General features: G+C 42.0%; 1 protein-coding gene across 1 annotated transcript in view; it reads right to left on the bottom strand.

Annotated features, from left to right (window-relative positions):
- Window positions 1-21055, bottom strand: part of ULK4 (unc-51 like kinase 4) — a 660641-nt gene that overhangs the window by 526867 nt on the left and 112719 nt on the right. Inside the window, exon 19 of the mRNA XM_064360107.1 lies at window positions 9589-9672. Coding sequence (XP_064216177.1) covers window positions 9589-9672 — 84 coding nt within the window. The remainder of the gene's footprint in view (window positions 1-9588; window positions 9673-21055) is intronic.

Raw genomic sequence — 21055 nt, 5'->3', positions numbered from 1 at the left:
GTTAGCAATAGCCCATTAGTTTTGACATGCAGTATTTCCATTATTGTTACTATACAGACCGTCCCAAGTCTAGTTTGAAATTTTCCTTCATCTAGGGTTGTTTATGAGATGGTTTAACACTTCCCAGGTGGGTGGGATTTTACTGCCTTTACTACCCTTCTTTGGAATAAAGTTGCATTACCTAATAGTCGAGAATATGGTCTGCTCTATTTCTCTGTCTCTTTCTTCAATGCTGTGGCAATAGCCAGGAGTGGTGGCTCACGCCTGTAATCCCAGCACTTTGGGAGGCCAAAGCAGGAGGATCGCTTGAGCTCAGAAGTTCAAGACCAACCTGGGCAACTTAATGAGACCCTATCTCTATTTAAAAAAAAAATTAAGACAAAAATGAAATAAAGTTGTGGTTATATGTAAGATAGGCATAACATAAAATCGACCATTTTAACTTAATAGTGTGGAGCTCTGTGGCATCAGTCCATTCACACTGGTGGGGCAGTTCTCGTTTTTACATCTACTGAAATGTTAATTGGCTTATTTCCTTTTAGCACCCCCCCCACACACACACCCACATTCAAAAGTTGGTAATGTACCTTGCTGAGCATGGGCCATTTATTTATTTACTTTTTAGAGACAGGGTCTTGCTCTGTTGCCCAGGCTGGAGGGCATCAGTGTGATCATAGCTCACTGCAGCCTCAAACTCCGGGGCTCAACCAATCCTTCTGCGTCAACCTCCAGAGTAGCTGGGACTACAGGCGTGCACCACTACGCTGGGCTAATTTCTAAAAATTTTTTGTAGAGATGGAGCCTTGCTATGTTGCCCAGGCTCGTCTCGAACTTTTGGCCTCAAGTGATCCGTCCATCTAGCCCGCTCCAAAGTGCTGGGATTATGCGTATAAGCCACCACACCTGGCCTTTATTTATTTTTACATTTTATTTTTAGAGATGGAGTCTCACCCTGTTGCCCAGGCTGGAATGCAGGAGCACACTCATAGCTCACTACAGCCTCGAACTCCTGGGCTCAAGTGAGCCACCAAGTAACTAAGACTATAGGTGCCCACCCAGCTAGTATTTTTAATTGTTTTGAGACAGGGTTTCGATCACCTGAGCCCAGTGATCCTCCCGCCTCAGCTTCTAGAGTCGCTGGGGTTACAGGTGTAAGCATGGTGCCCGGCCAAACATGCCTCGGCTTCTAGAGTCGCTGGGGTTACGGGCGTAAGCATTTTGCCAAACGTGGGCTATTGGTCCTGTCCCTTTTCCTTTCCCTTCTAATCTTTGTATTGGAAAGAAAACAGTACAGAAATTTTATTTCTTCATTTTATTGATATGTAGATCTCTGCTTAGAAGGCAATTTTAGTTTTACATGATAAATGTTTTGTTCATTATTGACAGAAAGCTAGATTTGCCGTGGGATATTTATCAATGTTGCAGGAATGAAGGGTCTCCTAGTCAAATAAGCTGGAACACATTGGGTTAAACAAACTTGGACAGTTTTGTTTCTAGAAAATTTTAGAGCTCTGAATTATGATTCTACTCAAGAGGATATTGTATGTGGCATTTTCAAAGTCACCTCATCCTGTGTCATGCTGTGGTTACACTTTGGGAGAAGAAGCTATAATCTTACACTGAGACTGTAATGAGTGTATTGAAGTAATTTTCAGTAGCTTTCTCCTTTTAGAGTTACCTGAGAAATTATGATACCCTTTTCCAAACAGGCCAACCTGCTTTGTCAACATGAATTCCATAATTTTAATAACAGTGAGGCCAGGCATGGTAGCGCACACCTGTAGTTCCTTCCAGCACTTTGAGAAGCTGAGGCAAGAGGGTCATTTAGGCCAGGAGTTTAATACCAGCCTGGGCAACATGGCAAAATCCCATCTCTACAAAAAATACAAATTAGCCAGGTGTGGTGGCGCACACCTGTAGTCTCAGCTACTCAGAGGCTGAGGTGACCCAGGAAGTCGAGGCTGCAGTGAATGGTGATCACGCCACTGCACTCCAGCCCAGGTGACAGAGCAAGACCCTGTCTCGAAAACAAACAAAACCAAACACAAAGCAAGCGTGAGAGAGATGTTAGATCTTTTTGTCCCTGTCACAGATGTAAATGCTCACACAGAAAGAGGGGAAGTGCTTAGAGCAAACACTTTTGGTGGAACACACACAAAAACAGGAAGATCAAGTATAACTGTTCACAAATAAAAAGAGCATGGCAGTAAAGAAAAAAGGTATCCATGAAAACACAGAATAACAATTTCAGAGCTGGTGCTGGGATTCCAGAGACCTTGACGGGGAGTCAGAAGATGGGAACTTCAGTCTTGGACGTGCCACTCCTGAGAGGTTTAATATTGACTGAACCCTGGGGGCTCTAGTTGGTGGTGTTTATTATTTAAAAAAAACAAAAACCTGTGCCAATGACCGTCCACGTGCTTCTGACTCGAGCCCCGCCTGAGTCTGCAGACTTGCCCTTCCCAAGCCTGTGCCAATGACCTTCCACGTGCTTCTGACTCAAGCCCCGCCTGAGTCTGCAGACTTGCCCTTCCAAAACCTGTGCCAATGACCGTCCACGTGCTTCTGACTCGAGCCCCGCCTGAGTCTGCAGACTTACCCTTCCACTGCTTTGCTCTTCAAGTTTATGCCCATCAGCAAAGAGAAATCTTCTCCTTGGGATCCCTGCTGTGTTGCTCTCAGAAATATCTGGCACTGAATTTAAATAACATATCTTTCATATGTGTGTGCAACAGGGAGGCTGAGAAAGTTGTTTTTAAGGTATTCATTTTTGGGGAAAGGTGGCAGCCCACTCTACAAAGGTCACAGAGGCTGGAAATCGCCCTGAGAGAAGCCCCACGTTTGCATCTCATCGACATTTTTAGCTTACATCGTTGTCTGTACAATTATGGCTACTGAACTGACACCTGGCATATGCTGCATTTAAAAATGCGAGGTTCAGTGAGAACCCATGGACACAGGGAGGGGAGCACCAATTACTGGGCCTGTCAGGGCTTGGGGGAGGAGCATCAGGAAAAACAGCTAATGCATGCTGGGCTTGCTACTGAGGTGATGGGTTGATGGGTGCCCCAAACCACCATGGCACACGTTTACCCATGCAACAATCCTGCACATGCACCCTAGAACTTAAAACGACATTTTAAAAAGAATAAAAAATATGAAATTCAGAACACAACTGTTGCTTTATTATTTATATTTTCTTAATAATTCAGAAATCATTTTCTGAAGTGCAGTTTATTAGATAATTTTGATGTAACAATTTTTTAAGAGGAAGTTTAATTTTTAGTTTTTAACTAAGGTTCTTTGTTCTTCTTTCTGAGAAAGCCAGTGACAATTTATATATTTAATTAGAAGAGACTGGGCTTGAATTTTTAAAAAGCACTAGAAATAGCCATTATATACGGTACCTTTGAAATGTTTTAGACACTAATTACCTAAACAAGGAGCAAATAAGTTAAATCTCTTGGATTTAATAAGAGTTAAAATGTACAGTTGTATTTTCTGGTTTTTTAAATGGTTACAGTCTAAATTCGTTCTTCCTGATGGAGCGGTGTCTGCACAGTCAGCATTAGGCTCTTTGTGGCACTTGCCACTCCCTGTGCCTTTTATCAGCAAAGGTGAGAAACGCGTGTGGAACAGAAATGATGCCGCTCTTTCCTTTGAATATCACTATGAATCTAGGAATTCAGAGATTCCTAACTTTCTGAAAGACTTATTAGCAGGATGCAAATGGCTTGCCAGGTATAGAGTTGCCCGAAGTGCCCTGGAGTGAACTGCTGGGAGTGGTATGAGGGAAGTGACTCTCAGCTGGCACTGAGTGGAGCTGCCACTTCCAGAGCGGTGATGGCTAAGGCGCACACAGTGTGGCGTTTCCACTGCACAGGGAGGTTTGCGCTGCCTCTCCTCCTGCGGCAGGCCTGCTCGCCAGGGAGGATACAAAGTGTGGCTTTGCTGGGTTTGGCATGTGAGAACTGATGAAACATCTGTATGTAGCATCTTTCAAGGATTTATATTGGTTGGATTGCTGTGTAAATTTTCATATCCCTTTGACTGCTTTACCCAGTACAAGCTTCATAAGCTAAACAAAATCTGTAACTCCTCTGTCACATTCTCATTTAGTTTCTGCCCTTCTGGCTTTTTACTTTATCTTATTATTATTATTTTTTGATTAATGACGTTATGATTAGAGAGAAAGATGTATACTTGGTTCTGCTTCTTAGGAATTTGTGGAGATCTCCTTATAGCTCAGTACGTATATACTGGGTGGGGGGTGAACTGTCACTTTGGAGAAATGTGTGCTTCTGTACATTAGGTCAAGCTTGTTAATTTTCTAGACAGATGTAGATCTTTTATGTCTATGCTGATTGTTTTTTGTCTGTTTTATCAGATACTGAGATATGTGTTTAAATTACCCTATTAGGTAGGATTGCAATTTTGTCGTATTTTCCTTTCATGTATTTTGACTGACAGTTATTAGATATATTAAAGTATTAGATTGCCTTTTCCCTTGGTTTATAATTTTCATCATTATTTGTGACCTTAAAAGATCTTCCATATTGCTTTTTACCCAAAGCCTATTTTATCTGATAATAATGTAGCTAACCACCCCTCTCTGGGTTAGGTACATATGATGTGTATTTTTTTTCATTCTCTTTCAGTCTTTCTATAACTGTATGTTTTAGATGTCTTTTCATACTGTTTATTTTCAAATTCTGTTTGTTTTCTTGAAACAGAGTCTTGCTCTGTTGCCCAGGCTGGAGCGCAGTGGTGTGATCTCAGCTCACTGTAACCTCTGCCTCCCACGTTCAAGTGATTCTCCTGCCTCAGCCTCCCGAGTAGCTGGGATTACAAGTGTGCACCACCACACCTGGCTAATTGTTGTATTTTTAGCAGAGATGAGGTTTCACCATATTGGCCAGACTGGTCTCAAACTCCTGACCTCATGATCAGCCTGGCTCGGCCTCCCGAAGTGCTGGAATTACAGTCATGAGCCACTGTGATGAGCCTAATTCTGCTTTATGGTCATTTTCTCTTAACTATTTAGTCCATTTACATTTATTGTGATTGTTGGCTTAGTTTCATTTATAACTTTCATCTTATTTTGTGCTATCTGTTTCATCTGTTTTGTATTTCTTCATGTCTTCTTTTTTGCTTCTCTTTCTCCTAATTCCTTTTATATTCATCGTTATTCTATTGCTCCTGAAATATATATTTTATGTGAATACATTTGTGAGTTGACAATACTTTATTAGCAATTAAATATACTATGTCACTTTTTTTTTTTAACTACAGTTGCTGCTGCTAAGAAATTAGCTGTCAGAGCAACTGTGGCCTCTTGAAAGAAATTCTCTGTAAATCAAGTGAGGACCTGCTATGCTTTTAGCTTCTTGTGGCCCTTCCCTCCTGCGACCTGCACTCCCAGCTACAAATACATCCTCAATGCTCTACTCAGATCAGTGGAGTACCAGGGAGATGGGGAAGTTATTGTTCATATTTTTATACTTAGTTGTAGGCACTGGGGGCTCTGACCTTAAATTGGGTCTAGATAGGAGATTCTTCATTTGACTGTATTTATTTTTAAAAAGCAAACTGGACCTACACATAGCACCACACACAAAAGATAATTACAAACAGATAACACCTCTAAATGGGAAAAGAAAAAATAAGACTTTCAAAACAAAATGCAATAGACTCTCTTAAAGATGTTGGAGGAGGGAAGCATTTCAAAAGATACAAAAAGCACAAATCAGAAAGGAATAGATAAACTGAGCTACACAGAGCATGGTGGCATGCCTGACTATAACCCCAGCTATTTGGGAGGCGGAGGCAGAAAGATCACTTGAGCCCAGGAGTTCAAGACCAGCCTGGGCAACATGGCAAGACTTTAAAACTGTATGTGTATACACACACACACATACACACATACACACACACACAGTCTTATATATACGTATTATATATTATATATAATGTGACTACATTAAAATTAAGAACTTCTGCCTATCAATAGACACTGTAAAGAAAGTGAATCTATGCACACACACATGGATACACGTATGCTCACACACACATTACAGCAAAGCAAACAGGACAAAATGTTTACTCTTTAATCTAGGTGATGGAAACGAAGGTGATTACTATGGCTTTCTTTCCTTTTCTAATGTTTGAAACATTTTATAATAATAGGTTGTAGAGGGTACAGAGTTCCTACAAAGCTTGAGACTTGACAAGCACTTTTCAACAGAGAAAGCCCAAAAACGGAGTAAATAGAAAAAGACAGCCATCCTCATTAGCATCAAGGAAACACATGTTAAAACTACTGTAAGAAACCAGGGCTGGCGTGGTGGCTGGCGCCTATAATCCCAACTCTTTGGGAGGCCAAGGCAGGTGGGTCCCTTGAGCCTATGAGTTCCAGACCAGCCTGGGCGAGATGGTGAAACTGCCTCTACAAATACAAAATTAGCCGAGCATAGTAGTGTGCATGGGCAGTCCCAGCTACTCAGGAGGCTGAGGCAGGAGGACTGCTTGATCCTAGAGGCAGAGGCTGCAGGGAGGGAGACAGGGTAACAGAGTGAGATCCTGTCTCAAAAAACTAAAAATAAACCACTTAATGCCCATCAGATTTACAAAAATTTAAAGTCTGTGTCAAATGTTTGAGAAGATATGGGTTAATGAGTACTCCCAGCCCCTGCTGGTGGGAGTATAAACTGATACACACACATGCACACACACACACAGCACTGAATAAATAAACCAACAGAACCAAATAGAGCCAAGAAAGGGACACTTTTAATGTGACAGAGGTGACACCGCAGAGCAGGGGACAGACTTTGACTAGACTCAGTCATGTGAGGAAACTCTGTGTGTGTGTGTGTGTGAGAGTGCGTGCACGCGTGCGCACTGAGGCATATTTCAACAACACCCTATACGGTGGTCCAAATGAGCTACAGTTTACATAATTAGCATGTAAATTAACCTAGCTTTAAAGGCAAAAGAATTAAGTCTGAAAAGACTATGGTGCCATTCCATTTATATAGAGATCAGCATTAAGAACCAATCAATTTGCTGTTTAGCTAAATGATATTTCACGGTGTATATATGCCACATTTCCTGTATCCATTCATCCACTGATGGACACTTAGGCCGATTCCGTATCTTAGCTAAGGAATCAATAACTAGAATACATGGAAAAAGAAATGTAATAAATATATATCATAAAAAACTATGCAGCCATAAAAAATAATAAAATCATGTTCTAGCAACACCATGGATGCAGCAGGAGGCCATTATCCTAAACAAATGAAAGCAGGCACAGAAAACCAGACACCGTGTGTTCTCACTTACGAGCGGGAGCTGATCACTGGGTACACATGGACAGAAAGAAGGGCACAGCAGACACTGGAGACTTGCAGAGGGCAGAGGGTGGGTAGAGCGTGGACAGCGGGTGGGTAGAGGGTAGGCACAGGGTGGAAAGAGGGTGGGCACAGGGTGAGCAGAGAATGGACACAGGGTGGGCACAGGGTGGACAGAAGGTGCGCAGAGGGTGGGCAGAGGATGGGCAGAGAGTGGACAGGGTGCGCAGAGGGTGGACAGAGAATGGACAGAGGGTGGACAGAAAGTGGACAGAGGGTGGGCAGAGGGTGGGCAGAGAGTGGACAGAGGGTGGACAGAAAGTGGACAGAGGGTGGACAGAGGGTGGGCAGAGAGTGGGCAGAGGGTGGGTAGAGGGTAGGCACAGGGTGGAAAGAGGGTGGGCACAGGGTGAGCAGAGAATGGACAGAGGGTGGGCACAGGGTGGACAGAGGGTGCGCAGAGGGTGGGCAGAGGGTGGACAGGGAACAAGAGCTGAGAAACTACGTCAGTCCTTATTCTTGGACACTACACTCATGACCTGGGTGACAGGACGGGTCATACCCCGAAACTGCAGCACCACGCAATATACCCACATAACAAACCTACACGTTCCCCCACATCTAAAATGAAAGTTGAAATTTTAAAAATAATAACCAGCATATATAAGGACTTCAACTCCATAGTAAAAAACCCAAATAACCAAATTCAAAGATAGACAAATGATCTGAACAGACATTTCTCAAAAGAAGACATAAAAATCACTAACAGGTACATGACCAAAGGCGCACATCAAAACCACAGTAAGATAGCATCTCACCCCAGTTACAATGGCTGTTATCAGAAAGACAAACAGCAGATGCTGGCAAGGACTAGAGAAAGGGCAAGTCTTCCACACCGCTGCTGGGAATGCGAACGGGAACAGGAACAGCCATTACAGAAAACAGTATGGAGTGTCCCCAAAACAAACAGACTAGAAATAGAGCTACCGTAGGGTCGGGCGGTCCCACTGCTGGGGAGACACGCTAAACAAAGAAATCCAGTGTATCAGAGAGACGATGCACTCCTGTGTGCCCACGTTCACCACAGCACTACTCAGAATAAGGTCTCTGACACTGACGGCAGGTCCCGACAAGCCTCCTCTCTCCCTTGAGTTCCTGTATTTGCTTCTTTTGCATTTATGTGTTTGGCATGTTCCATTTTACATTTTTATTTTTGCTCCCACACGAGGTGAGATCTGTGTGTGAACAGGAATCCCTCATCCGTGTGCCTCCAAGGGCACTTACCTTGAAGCTTTAATGTTAAGCCGAACGTCTTTCGATGACAGCTGAGAATGACTTAATTCTCATATCGACAAAGTACAGTTGATAACAGTCATCACATCCCATCATGACAAACCACTATGTATTCAAACCTGGCCTGGGAAGTGTTCCCACTTTTCTTCTGGATCACTAGGGGGAAACCTTGGAGACTTTCCACACTGGGAACATGATTCTGTTACCATATAAAGTAGGAAGTAACTCAAAAGAAAGATGTTTGTCCTGATATATCTTTTTCATTCCTGAAAGAATGCTTCCAGCCTATGGCTTTGCTTTGGGTGAACCCATGTCAAATGATTTAATGCAAACGGAAAATGCCAACCTTTTAGGTCAGTTACGTGATCCTTTACACAGTTACACATGGGAGATACATATAGACAAGTTGGTTGGCCAGCTGGCCAGCTCTCAGCCATTAACAATTGCTTAAGAAATGATGTGAATAAACTGAAAAATTACCTCACATAATGAATACGACTTAATATTAAAATCAATGGATACCAGAAGCTTCCCGGTTTCTAAACCTCAAAATGGCAATCTGACAAGATAATCACGGGGTGTCTCAGGCTCACAGAAAATTCTCTGCATATGCCTTGCTTACTAAACTGGTGTATCCATAACCTTAAAGGGGGAATGGGGAGGGTAATTAAGAATACGCTATGAATGCTAGTTACATTGTTTATATATGCTGTCATTCCTTTAAAAGGCCAGACATTTAAACAAGTGAATGAGAAAGCTGGATCATCTTCACACTTGCCCCACCGCAGGTCACTTGCTCATGGCGGGTTGTCGGGATTATTTAAATTCAGGAGCAATACTTGGCTGACAAGCTTCTGCACTGCTGCAGGCTACGATCCTCACAGAGCGCCTGGAGGGTTATTACAATCGCCAGCATCCACAGAGGACGACAAAGGAGCCTTACCCCTTCCCGAAGGCACCTCATTAGCACCGTGTATGCAGCCGAGGGAACGGCCCAGCACTCTCTAGGGTTCTTTTTTTTTTCTTCCTAAAATGAAGTGGGGGGAAAAAAAGGCAGTGAAGCTCATAGCACAAAAGATATTAACCCATTCAAGCAAATGGCACAGCTCAGTTCCAAGTATACAAACTATCTTAAACTTCTTAATAGTCTAAAGTATTACTTACTACCTGACGATAATGACCAGATGGAGGATCTTTTATTGCATTGCACATACAAGGTATTTCTTCTATTTCTCATTGCATTACATGTGATGGGGATAAGATCCCTTCATTAGAAGCTAGATTTTAAAAATTGAGAAATGACAATATGATCCAATACAATCTGACAAAGAAATCATTCTATTGATAATTATGGATGATAATATAGACACAACTATCTAAAACGTATCACATTATCTGGAATGATCTGAAAGCACAGAAAACACAACTTTGAGTGATAACTCAGGATAATTCACAAGCACAAGTAATAGGCAGCGTGTTACCCAGTAAGACAAGGAGCTAAAGAAAAATGAGCAAATGAGCAGGTACACTGATTCTAATGACATCAGCAATAGTTCCCTTCCAGATTAACCAAATTAGTGTCATAACCACAAGCACACTCCTGCAACCTATCAAATACAATCGCAAAATAAATCAGGTGCCACAGAGAAAGATGAAAAAAAATTATTTTTAAAGCAGAAACAATTAGGCTCTACTTACAGAATATACTCAAGATTGTGCAGATGACAGAAGTGACACCTTATTAAATTACTTCAGCCACTGTGAAAAACAGTCTGGAGATATCTCAAAGAACTAAAAACAGAAACAGCATTTGAACCAGCGATCCCATTATCGAACTACCACTTGAACCAACGATCCCACTACAGAACTACCATTTGAACCAGCGATACCATTACAGAACTACCATTTGAACCAGCGATCCCATTAGTGGTTATACACCCAAAGGAAAACAAATCATTCTACCAAAAACACACACACACTCCTATGTTCATCGTAGCACTATTCACAAGAACAAAACATGCAGCCGACCTAGGTGCCCATCAGCAGTGAACTGGATAAAGAAAACGTAGCATGTCTCCACCACGAAACACTTCTGCAGCAACATGGATGCAGCTGGGGGCCATTATCCTAAGCAAATGAAAGCAGGAACAGGAAACCAAACAGCACGTGTTTGCACCTGTGAGGACTAAACATGGGGTTCACACAGAAGACAGGAACAAAAGACACTGGGACCACCACAAGTGGGGAGGCGGGACAGGAGTAAGGGCAGAGAAACTGCCTACGGACGGACTACATGTCACCATCTGGGAGGCAGGATCGGCCGCACCCCAAAGCTCAGCATCAGGCAATGTATTCACGGAACAACCTACACATGTACCCCCGAATCTAAAATGAAGTTGAGATTTTTAAAAAAGAATTAGTACGTTACTAATTCAAAAGAATTTGACGCCCACGAGAAGAATCATGACCCATTAAAACCACACCCTTACTGATTACAGAATTCTACCTATGGTTACACCCTGGACATTACGATCAGGAGCTGCTCCAACTCAAAAATCACAAATTGACACTAAATTTAACCTGCAAACACAAGTGCCTTCCCTTCCCTTATCCAGCATGCCCACACAACCTTTACCATCACCGGACTCTGTCCTCTCCCTTCCTTCCCTCAACAGATGGCCAACTTCACTTCCCGCCGCCTAATCCCTGGCCCATCATGTGATCACTCCCGCCCAAAACCTCACCTATCCGTCTCTCTTTAGCTGTCCCTTTACTCTCGTTTGGGAAACTCAATCTCTGAGAAAGCCCGCTGCTTGTTTTCTCTGGGTCTGCTCTCAGACAACTGAGCCCTTAGAGAAAGCGGCTCCACAGAGCAGAGTCCATTGCTGACTCGGGATCGGCATCCTCAGGGGACCTTCAGCATCACTCTCCAGACCTGCTGTTTCTCTTATCACCACCCTCCCTGCAAAGGCTATTTTAAACCTCTGACCCTCCCACCACGTCACAGATAACGAGAATGGAAAGGAGAGAAAGCTTTCATCCACATAACTCCCTCTGCTACTCCTGCCCAGTGCTTGTAACAGGACAGGCCCCTCCACTCCTCTCCCTCCACTGGGGCTCAGGATCCTCCCATTCCCACCCTGCCTTCTTCAGGGTCATTAGCTTATGAACCATCCCTTACGGCTCCTAAATTTTCCACATCTTATCCCCTCTGGATCTTTCCTGTTTCCACCTGAATAGGATCACTGCCTCTCATTTTGAAAACGAGACCCTCTCCATCCCTTGGTCCCTTTTCACAACTATCCTCGCTTTACACTGACTTTCTCAGTTTCCTCACCTTCCGCTAAGTCCTCAACCCACTCCAATATGACTTCTTCTATCTCCCTCATTCCAGGGAAAATAAACAAACATGTAAAAAGCTCTTGTTGAGTTACCAGTGACTTTCATGTCATTAAATCCAACAGACCCCTCTTAGTCCTTTAAATTGGACCTTGAACTACATTCAGCCCTACTGACTGTCCCTTTCCCGAAACACCCACTTCTCTCTCCTAGTTTTGCTACTATTTTGCTTACTCCCATCCAGGCTCTCAGAATTCTGTCTTCAGTCTTCATTCAACTCTTCACATTTAAACCAGAGTAATCTTTCTGGCATGCAAATCAGCTGACATAATTGCCCTTCTTAAAACTCTTTAATGAGCTCCCCTTGCTCCTAGGATCAGGGCCAAGACCTGTGACTGGCAAGGAGCCCTTCATGGTCATGTCCCTGGCAGTCTCTCCAACCCTGCCTCCTTCCTCACTTCGCTCCTGTCCACTGGCCTCAGTGAAGTCATGCATGAAGAAAGCACCTACTGTGTGCCAAGAGCTCTTCTTAATAACTGCCACAAACTATAACAAGGCAGATCAATTTTCTTCCTTAGTAGTGCATAGTGGAAGACTGAGATTTTTGTTTTGTTTTGTTTTTTTGAGACAAAGTTTCGCTCTTGTTGCCCAGGCTGGAGTGCAGTGGCATGATTTCAGCTCACCGCAACCTCCGCCTCCCAGATTAAAGTGATTCTCCTGCATCAGCCTCCCGAGTAGCTGGAATTACAGGCATCTGCCACAAGACCTGGCTAATTTTTTGTATTTTTAGTAGAGATGGGATTTCACCATGTTGACCAGGCTGGTCTCGAACTCCTAACCTCAGGTGATCCACCTGCCTTGGCTTCCCAAAGTGCTGGGATTACAGGCATGAGCCACCGCAGCCGGCTCAGTTTTTTTTTTTAAGAAGTAAACAAAATAAGTCAGTCAAAATAATGATGAGTGCCATAAAGAAAAACAGCAGAGTAGGTGGTTGCAGAAAGACTGTAGACAGGCTGGCTCCATCTCAGATCATTCAGCCACGGAAAGGCTTTCTGAAGGGATTCATTTGAGCAGAGAGAAAACACAAACCTCTCAGAAGCAAATAATACAAGCAGGAGGAACAGCAAATGTCAACGTGGTGAGGCAGAACCATGGCAGAGTGGGTTTAAGGAACCATGGGAGGTGAGTATCATTGGGAGGAGTGAGGAGGAGGAAGGCAGTGAGGAATTAGGTCATATAGGTTCTGGGGAACCAGCCCATGAGGGCCCAGAGGGTAATTAGACATTGGCTGTGATAATGAACAAGGCAAGAAGACAGAAATTATGGGCTAAAACAAACAAAAAAGATGAAATATGAATACCTGAACTCAGGGTGACAGGCATCCTCGACAAAAGAGAAACACATAAACTGGAAATGAGTTGCCTTCCAGCATTCTCTGCAGAATCACAGTCTGAAGCCTTAGGGTGTTATTAGAGAGTCAATAAGACCTAGGCTTGTGTATTGTATACGATTATCATCAGCTCGGTCCCCACGGGTTAGCATTGACCTAAGATTTTAAGGTTTATTGTAGTCAAAGTGACAATTCCACAAAGCCCTCATGTCCTGAAAAGTTATTTATTTTTGTAGATCGAGGGACTTAACTTCCTTTTCCAGTCTGCTATCATAAGATGTAGTTAAATGTCATGGCCACAGTATCATCCCTTTATTAAAATAGCCTAATTTGTATTCAATTAAAGTATATACCAAGGGCTGGGAGTGTTGGCTCACGCCTGTAATCCCAGCATTTTGGGAGGCCGAGGCAGGCAGATCACTTGAGGTCAGGAGTTCAAGACCAGCCTGTCCAACATGGTGAAACCCCTTCTCTACTGAAAATACAAAAATCAGCCGGGCGTGGTGGTGTGCACTTGGAGTCCAGCTACTCAGGAGGCTGAGGCAGGAGAATCGCTTGAACCGGGAGATGGAGGTTGCAGTGAGCCACTGTGTCATTGCACTCCAGCCTGGAGAACACAAGGAGACTCCATCTCAAAAAATACAAACACCACACACCGAGGAAAGTGATTCTCTAGATCTGCTTTTAGATCTAGCAGGAACGTGGTTCTGTATGGTTCCATCTGCATAAGATTCTAGAAAATGCAAACAAGTCTATATAACAGAAAGCAAAGCAGTGGTAGTATGGAGACAGGAGAGCACTAAAAAGGGTGCTGAGGAAATTCTGGAGGCGACAGGTTCATTTTTGTGCGTGGTGATGGTTTCACATCATTTTCAACATTTATCAAATTGTGATCTTTAAATACATGTTTATTGTATATCAATTATATCTCAAGCAGGAGGCAGGGAGGGGAAAACTGCAGGACCAAAAAAAGAAGAATTAGACTAGACTCTCATTCTCGGTAAGAAAGCAGACCAGGGACCTGACTACTCTTCTAATAAAAGCAACTGTTTTTATTTTGACATCCTTAAAATGCATCAAAGACCTGACAAGATAATAATGAATAATTAAGCCAAAAATCAGACAATTGAAAGCATGGGATAAACGGAGCCCTGAAGGTTTCTTCTACTCTGGGGGCATATAAAACTTGGTAAGTCTGCCTTGAGGGTCCAAAATAGTGGCGAAGTAGAAATAAACTCTCCAGCCCTATTCCCACACAACTGCGAGGAAAGGCACCTTTCACAAAACTTGGCGCACAGAGTACATCGCACAGAGAATGTTCTCTTTATTATTTTATTTATTTATTTTTCAGACAGGGTCTTGCTCTGACACCCAAGCTAGAGTGCTGTGGCGTGATCACAGCTCACTGCAGCCTCAACCTCCCAGGCTCAAGCAATCCTCCCACCCCAGGCTTCCAAGTAGCTGGCATTATAGGTGCACACCACTATACACAGCTAATTTTTGCATGGTTTTTAGATGAGGTTTAACCTTGTAGACCAGGGTGGTCTCAAACTCCTGGGCTCAAGAGATCCTCCTGCCTTGGCCTCCGAAAGTGCTGGGATGGAAATGTTCTATTACATGAAAAAAAGAGGGAGCAAGGAGCTACAAGTACTAACTGAGAAATATATTAATTATTAAGAAATGGTTCCAGTGTTTGTAACCCCATATACTATTCTGTTTTTTTTTAAACGGCTGGTATCATCACTTACCAAAGTATCTTGACCTTGATGGAGCTTATGTTGAGAAATAAAGTTTACATTTTTATTGATATATATAAATGTGTGTATCAATAAAAATCAATATCAATATATATATATACACACACATGTACACACACACACACTTTTTTTCCATTTTACTTTACGTTCCAAGGTACATGTGCAGAACGTGCAGGTTTGTTACATAGGTATACATGTGCCATAGTAGTTTGCTGTACCTATCAACCCATCATCTAGCTTTTAAGCCCCACATGCATTAGGAATCTATCCTAATGCTCTTCCTCCCCTTCCCCACCAACCTCTGACAGGCCCCGGTGAGTGTTATTCCCCTCCCTGTGTCCATGTGTTCTCATTGTTCAACTCCCACTTATGAGTGAAAACATGCGGTGTTTGGTTTTCTGTTCCTGTGTTAGTTTGCTTAGTATAATGGCTTCCGGCTTCCTCCATGTCCCTGGAAAGGACAAGATCTCATTCCTTTTTACGGCTGCATGATAGTCCACGGTGTATATGTGCCACATTTTCTTTATCCAGTCTGTCACTGATGGGCATTTTGGTTGATTCCATGTCTTTGCTATTTGTAAATAGTGCTGCAATAAACATTCATGTGCATGTGTCTTTATAATAGAATGATTTATATTCCTTTGGGTGTATGCCCAGTAATGGGATTGTTGGGTCAAATGGTATTTCTGGTTGTAGATCCCTGAGGAATCACCACACTGTCCTCCACAACAGTTGAACCAATCTACAATCTACATTCCCACCAACATACAAAAGTTTCTTTTTTTTTTTTTTTTTTTGAGACTCAGTTTCGCTCTTGTTACCCAGGCTGGAGTGCAATGGGGCGATCTCGGCTCACCGCAACCTCCGCCTCCTGGGTTCAGGCAATTCTCCTGCCTCAGCCTCCTGAGTAGCTGGGATTACAGGCACACACCACCATGCCCAGCTAATTTTTTGTATTTTTAGTAGAGACGGGGTTTCACCATGTTAACCAGGATGGTCTCGATCTCTTGACCTCGTGATCCACCTGCCTCAGCCTCCCAAAGTGCTGGGAACAAAAGTTTCTTATTTCTCCACAGCTTCGCCAGCATCTATTGTTTCTTGACTCTTTAATAATCACCATTCTGACTGGTGTGAGATGGTATCTCCTTGTGGTTTTGATTTGCATTTCTCTAATGACCAGCGATGATGAGCTTTTTTTCATGTATGTTGGCTACATAAATGTCTTCTTTAGAGAAGTGTCTGTTCATGTCTTTTGCCTACTTTTTGATGGGGTTGTTTGCTTATTTCATTTAAGCTCCTCATAGATTCTGGATACTAGCCCTTGGTCAGATGGGTAGATTGCAAACATTTTCTCCCATTCTGTTGGTTGCCCGTTCACTCTGATGCTAGTTTCTTTTGCTGTACAGAAGCTCTTTAGTTTGATTAGGTCCCATTTGTCTATTTTGGCTTTTGCTGTCGTTGCTTTTGGTGTTTTAGTCATGAAGTCTTTGCCCATGCCTATGTCCTGAATGGTACTGCCTAGGTCTTCTTCTAGGGATTTTATGGTTTTGGGTTTTACATTTAAGTCTTTAATCCATCTTAATTTTTGTATAAGGTGTAAGGAAGGGTTCCAGTTTCAGTTTTCTGCATATGGCTGGCCAGTTTTCCAAGCACCATTTACTAAATAGGGAATCCTTTCCCAATTCCTTGTTTTTGTCTGATTTGTTGAAAATCAGATGGTTGTAGATGTGTGGTGTTAGTTCTGAGGTCTCTGTTCTGTTCCATTGGTCTATATGTCTGTTTTGGTACCAATACCATGCTGTTTTGGTTACTGCAGCCTTGTAGTATAGTTTGACTTCAGGTAGTGTAATACCTCCAGCTTTGTTCTTTTTGCTTAGGACTGTCTTGGCTACAGGGGCTCTCTTTGGTTCCATATGAAATTTAAAGTAGTTTTTTTCTAATTCTGTGAAGAATGTCAATGGTAGTTTGATGAAAATAGCACTGAATCTATAAGTTACTTTGGGCAGTATGGCCATTTTTTTATTGACTCTTCCTAGCCATTAAATATTCTTCCTATCCATGAGGATGGAATATTTTTCCATTTGTTTGTGTCCTCTCTTATTTTCCTGAGCAATGGTTTGTAGTTCTCCTTGAAGAGGTCCTTCACATCCCTTGTAAGCTATACTCTTTTTTCTTTCTTTTTTTTTTTAATTGTATTTGGGCTCTGGGGGACATGTGCACATCCTACATCCTGCAGGAGTGTTGCATAGGTACACAAGCCATGGTGGTTTGCTGTTTCCATACCCTCCTCCCCGCCGTCGCCTACATCAGGCATTTCTCCCAGTGTTATTCCTCCCCATCCTCCCTGCTCCCCTTCGCTGTCTCTCCCCTCCCCTCCCCTCCACCCCTCCACCTAGCCCTGTGAGTGTTGTTCCCTTCTCTGTGCACAAATGTTCTCATTGTTCATCACCGCCTATGAGTGAAAACATGTGGTGTTTGGTTTTCTGTTCTTGTGTCAGTTTGCTGAGAACGATGGTTTCTAGATTCATTCATGTCTCTAAAGAGGACATGAACTCATCCTTTGTTATGGCTGTATAGTATTCTATGGTGTATATGTGCCACACTTTTTTGTCCAGTCTATCATCAATGGGCATTTGGGCTGGTTCCAGGTCGTCTTTGCTATCATAAACAGCACCGCAATGAATATACATGTGCATGTGTCTTTATAACAGAACGATTTATAATCCTTTGGATATGTACCCAGTAATGGGATTGCTAGCTCAAATGGAATTTCTATTTCTAGATCTTTCAGGAATTGCCACACTGTCCTCCATAATGGTTGAACTAATTTACGCTCCCACCAACAGCATAAAAGTGTTCCTTTTTCTCCACATCCTCTCCAGCATCTGTTGTCTCCAGATTTTTTAATGATCACCATTCTAACTGGTGTGAGATGGTATCTCAATGTAGTTTTGATTTGCATTTCTCTAATGACCAGTGATGATGAACATTTTTTCATATGTTTGTCGGCCGCATATTTGTCTTCTTTTGAAAAGCATCTGTTCATATCCTTTGCCCACTTTTGAATGGGTTTGTTGGTTTTTTTCTTGCAAATCTGCTTTAGTTCTTTGTAGATTCTGGATATTAGCCATTTGTCTGATGGGTAGATTGCAAAAATTTTTTCCCATTCTGTTAGTTGCCGGTTTACTCTAATGATTGTTTCTTTTGCTGTGCAGAAACTCTTAGGTTGAATTAGATCCCAATTGTCTATTTTGGCTTTTGTTGCCATTGCTTTTGATGTTTTAGTCATGAATTCCTTGCCTATGCCTATGTCCTGAATGGTGTTGCCTAGGTTTTCTTCTAGGGTTTTTATGGTGTTAGTTCTTACATTTAAATCTTTAATCCATCTGGAGTTAATATTTGTATAAGGTGTAAGGAAGAGGTCCAGTTTCAGCTTCCTGCATATGGCTAGCCAGTTTTCCCAACACCATTTATTAAACAGGGAATCCCTTCCCCATTGCTTGTTTTTGTCCAGTTTGTCAAAGATCAGATAGTTGTAGATGTGTGGCATTGCTTCTAAGGCCTCTGTTCTGTTCCATTTGTCTGTATCTCAATTCTGGTACCAGTATCATGCTGTTTTGATTACTGTAGCCTTGTAGTATAGTTTGAAGTCAGGTAGTGTGATGCCTCCAGCTTTATTCTTTTTGCTTAGGATTGTCTTGGCTATGTGGACTCTCTTTTGGTTCCATATGAAGTTTAAAGTGGTTTTTTCCAGTTCTGTGGATAAGGTCAATGGTAGCTTGATGGGGATAGCATTTTATCTATAAATTACTTTGGGCAGTATGGTCATTTTCACAACATTAATTCTTCCTAACCATGAGCACAGAATGCTTCTCCATCTGTTTGTGTCCTCTTTTATTTCCTTGAGCAGTGCTTTGTAGTTCTCCTTGAAGAGATCTTTTACCTCCTTTGTTAGTTGTACTCCTAGGTATTTTATTCACTTTGTAGCAATTGTAAATGGGAGTTCACTCATGATTTGGCTTTCTGTTTGTCTGTTATTGGTGTATAGAAATGCTTGTGATTTCTGCACATTGATTTTGTATCCTGAGACTGCCAAATTTGCTTATCAGCTTAAGGAGGTTTTGGGCTGAGACGATGGGGTCTTCTAACATGTCGTCTGCAAACAGGGATAATTTGACTTCTTCTTTTCCTAATTGAATGCCCTTTGTTTCTTTTTCTTGCCTAATTGCTCTGGCTAGAACTTCCAATACTATACTGAATAGGAGTGGTGAGAGAGGGCATCCTTGTCTAGTGCCAATTTTTAAAGGGAATGCTTCTAGTTTTTGCCCATTCCATAAGATATTGTCTGTAGGTTTCTCGTAAATAGCTTTTATTATTTTGAGATACATTCTGTCAATACCTAGTTTATTGAGAGTTTTTAGCATAAAAGGCTGTTGAATTTTGTCAAAGGCCTTCTCTGCATCAATTGAGATAATCATGTGTTTTTTGTCTTTGGTTCTGTTTATGTGGTGAATTATGTTTATAGACTTGCATATCTTGAACCAGCCTTGCATCCCCGGGATGAAGCCTTCTTGATCATGGTGGATAAGCTTTTTGATGTGCTGTTGGATTCAGTTTGCCAGTATTTTATTGAAGACTTTTGCATCAATGTTCATCATGGATATTGGCCTGTAGTTTTCTTTTTTAGTTGTGTTTCTGCCAGATTTTGGTATCAGGATGATGTTGGTCTCATAGAAGGAGTTAGGAAGGATTCCCTCTTTTTGTATTGTTTGGAATAGTTTCAACAGGAATGGTACCAGCTCCTCTTTGTATGTCTAGTAGAATTCAGCTGTGAACCCATTTGGACCTGGACTTTTTTTGGTCAGTAGGCTATTAATTGCTACCTCAACTTCAGACCTTGTTATTGGTCTATTAAGGGTTTCAACTTCTTCTTGGCCTAGTCTTGGGAGACCGCAAGTGTCCAGGAATTTATCCATTTCTTCCAGCTTTACTGGTTTATGTGCATAGAGTTGTTTGCAGTAATCTCTGATAGTAATTTGTATTTCTGTGGAATCAGTGATGATCCCCTTTTATCGTTTTTTATTGCATCTATTCGATTCTTCTCTCTTTTCTTTTCTATTAGTCTACGTAGCAGTCTATTTTGTTGATCTTTTCAAAAAACCAGCTCCTGGATTTATTGATTTTTTTAAGAGTTTTTGTGTCTCTATCTCCTTCAGTTCTGCTCTGATCTTAGTTATCTCTTGTCTTCTGCTTGCTTTTGAGTTTTTTTGATCTTGCTCCTCTAGCTCTTTCAATTTTGATGATAGGGTGTCAATTTTAGATCTTTCCTTGTCTCTCATGTGGGCATTTATTGCTATAAATTTCTCTCTAATTGCTTTAAATGTGTCCCAGAGATTCTGGTACCTTGTGTCTTCATTCTTGTTGGTTTTGAAGAACATATTTATTTCTGCCTTCATTTCATTGTTTATCCATTTGTCATTCAGGAGCAAGTTGTTCCGTTTCCATGTGATTGTGCAGTTTTGAGTGCTTTTCTTAATCCTGAGTTCTAATTTGATTGCATTGTGGTCTGAGAGACTGTAATGATTTCTGTTCTTTTGCATTTGCTGAGGAGTGATTTACTTCCAATTATATGGTCAATTTTGGAGTAAGTGCAATGTGGTACTGAGAAGAATGTGTATTCTGTGGACTTGGGGTGGAATGTCCTGTAAATGTCTATTAGGTCCACTTGGTCCTAATCCGCATCCAAGTCCCGGATATCCTTGTTGACTTTCTGTCTCGTTAATCTGTTCAATATTGTCAGTGGAGTGTTAAAGTCTTCCACTATTATTGTGCAGAGACTACTAAGTCTCTTTGTAGTTCTCTAAGAACTTGCTTTATGTATCTGGGTGCTCCTGCATTGGGTGCATATATATTTACGATAGTTA

Source organism: Aotus nancymaae, unplaced genomic scaffold (genome assembly GCF_030222135.1).
Source record: "Aotus nancymaae isolate 86718 unplaced genomic scaffold, 86718_ANA_hifiasm-v0.15.2.pri h1tg000038l, whole genome shotgun sequence".
Taxonomy (NCBI): domain Eukaryota; kingdom Metazoa; phylum Chordata; class Mammalia; order Primates; family Aotidae; genus Aotus; species Aotus nancymaae.
This window is presented reverse-complemented; position numbering and strand designations above follow the sequence as displayed.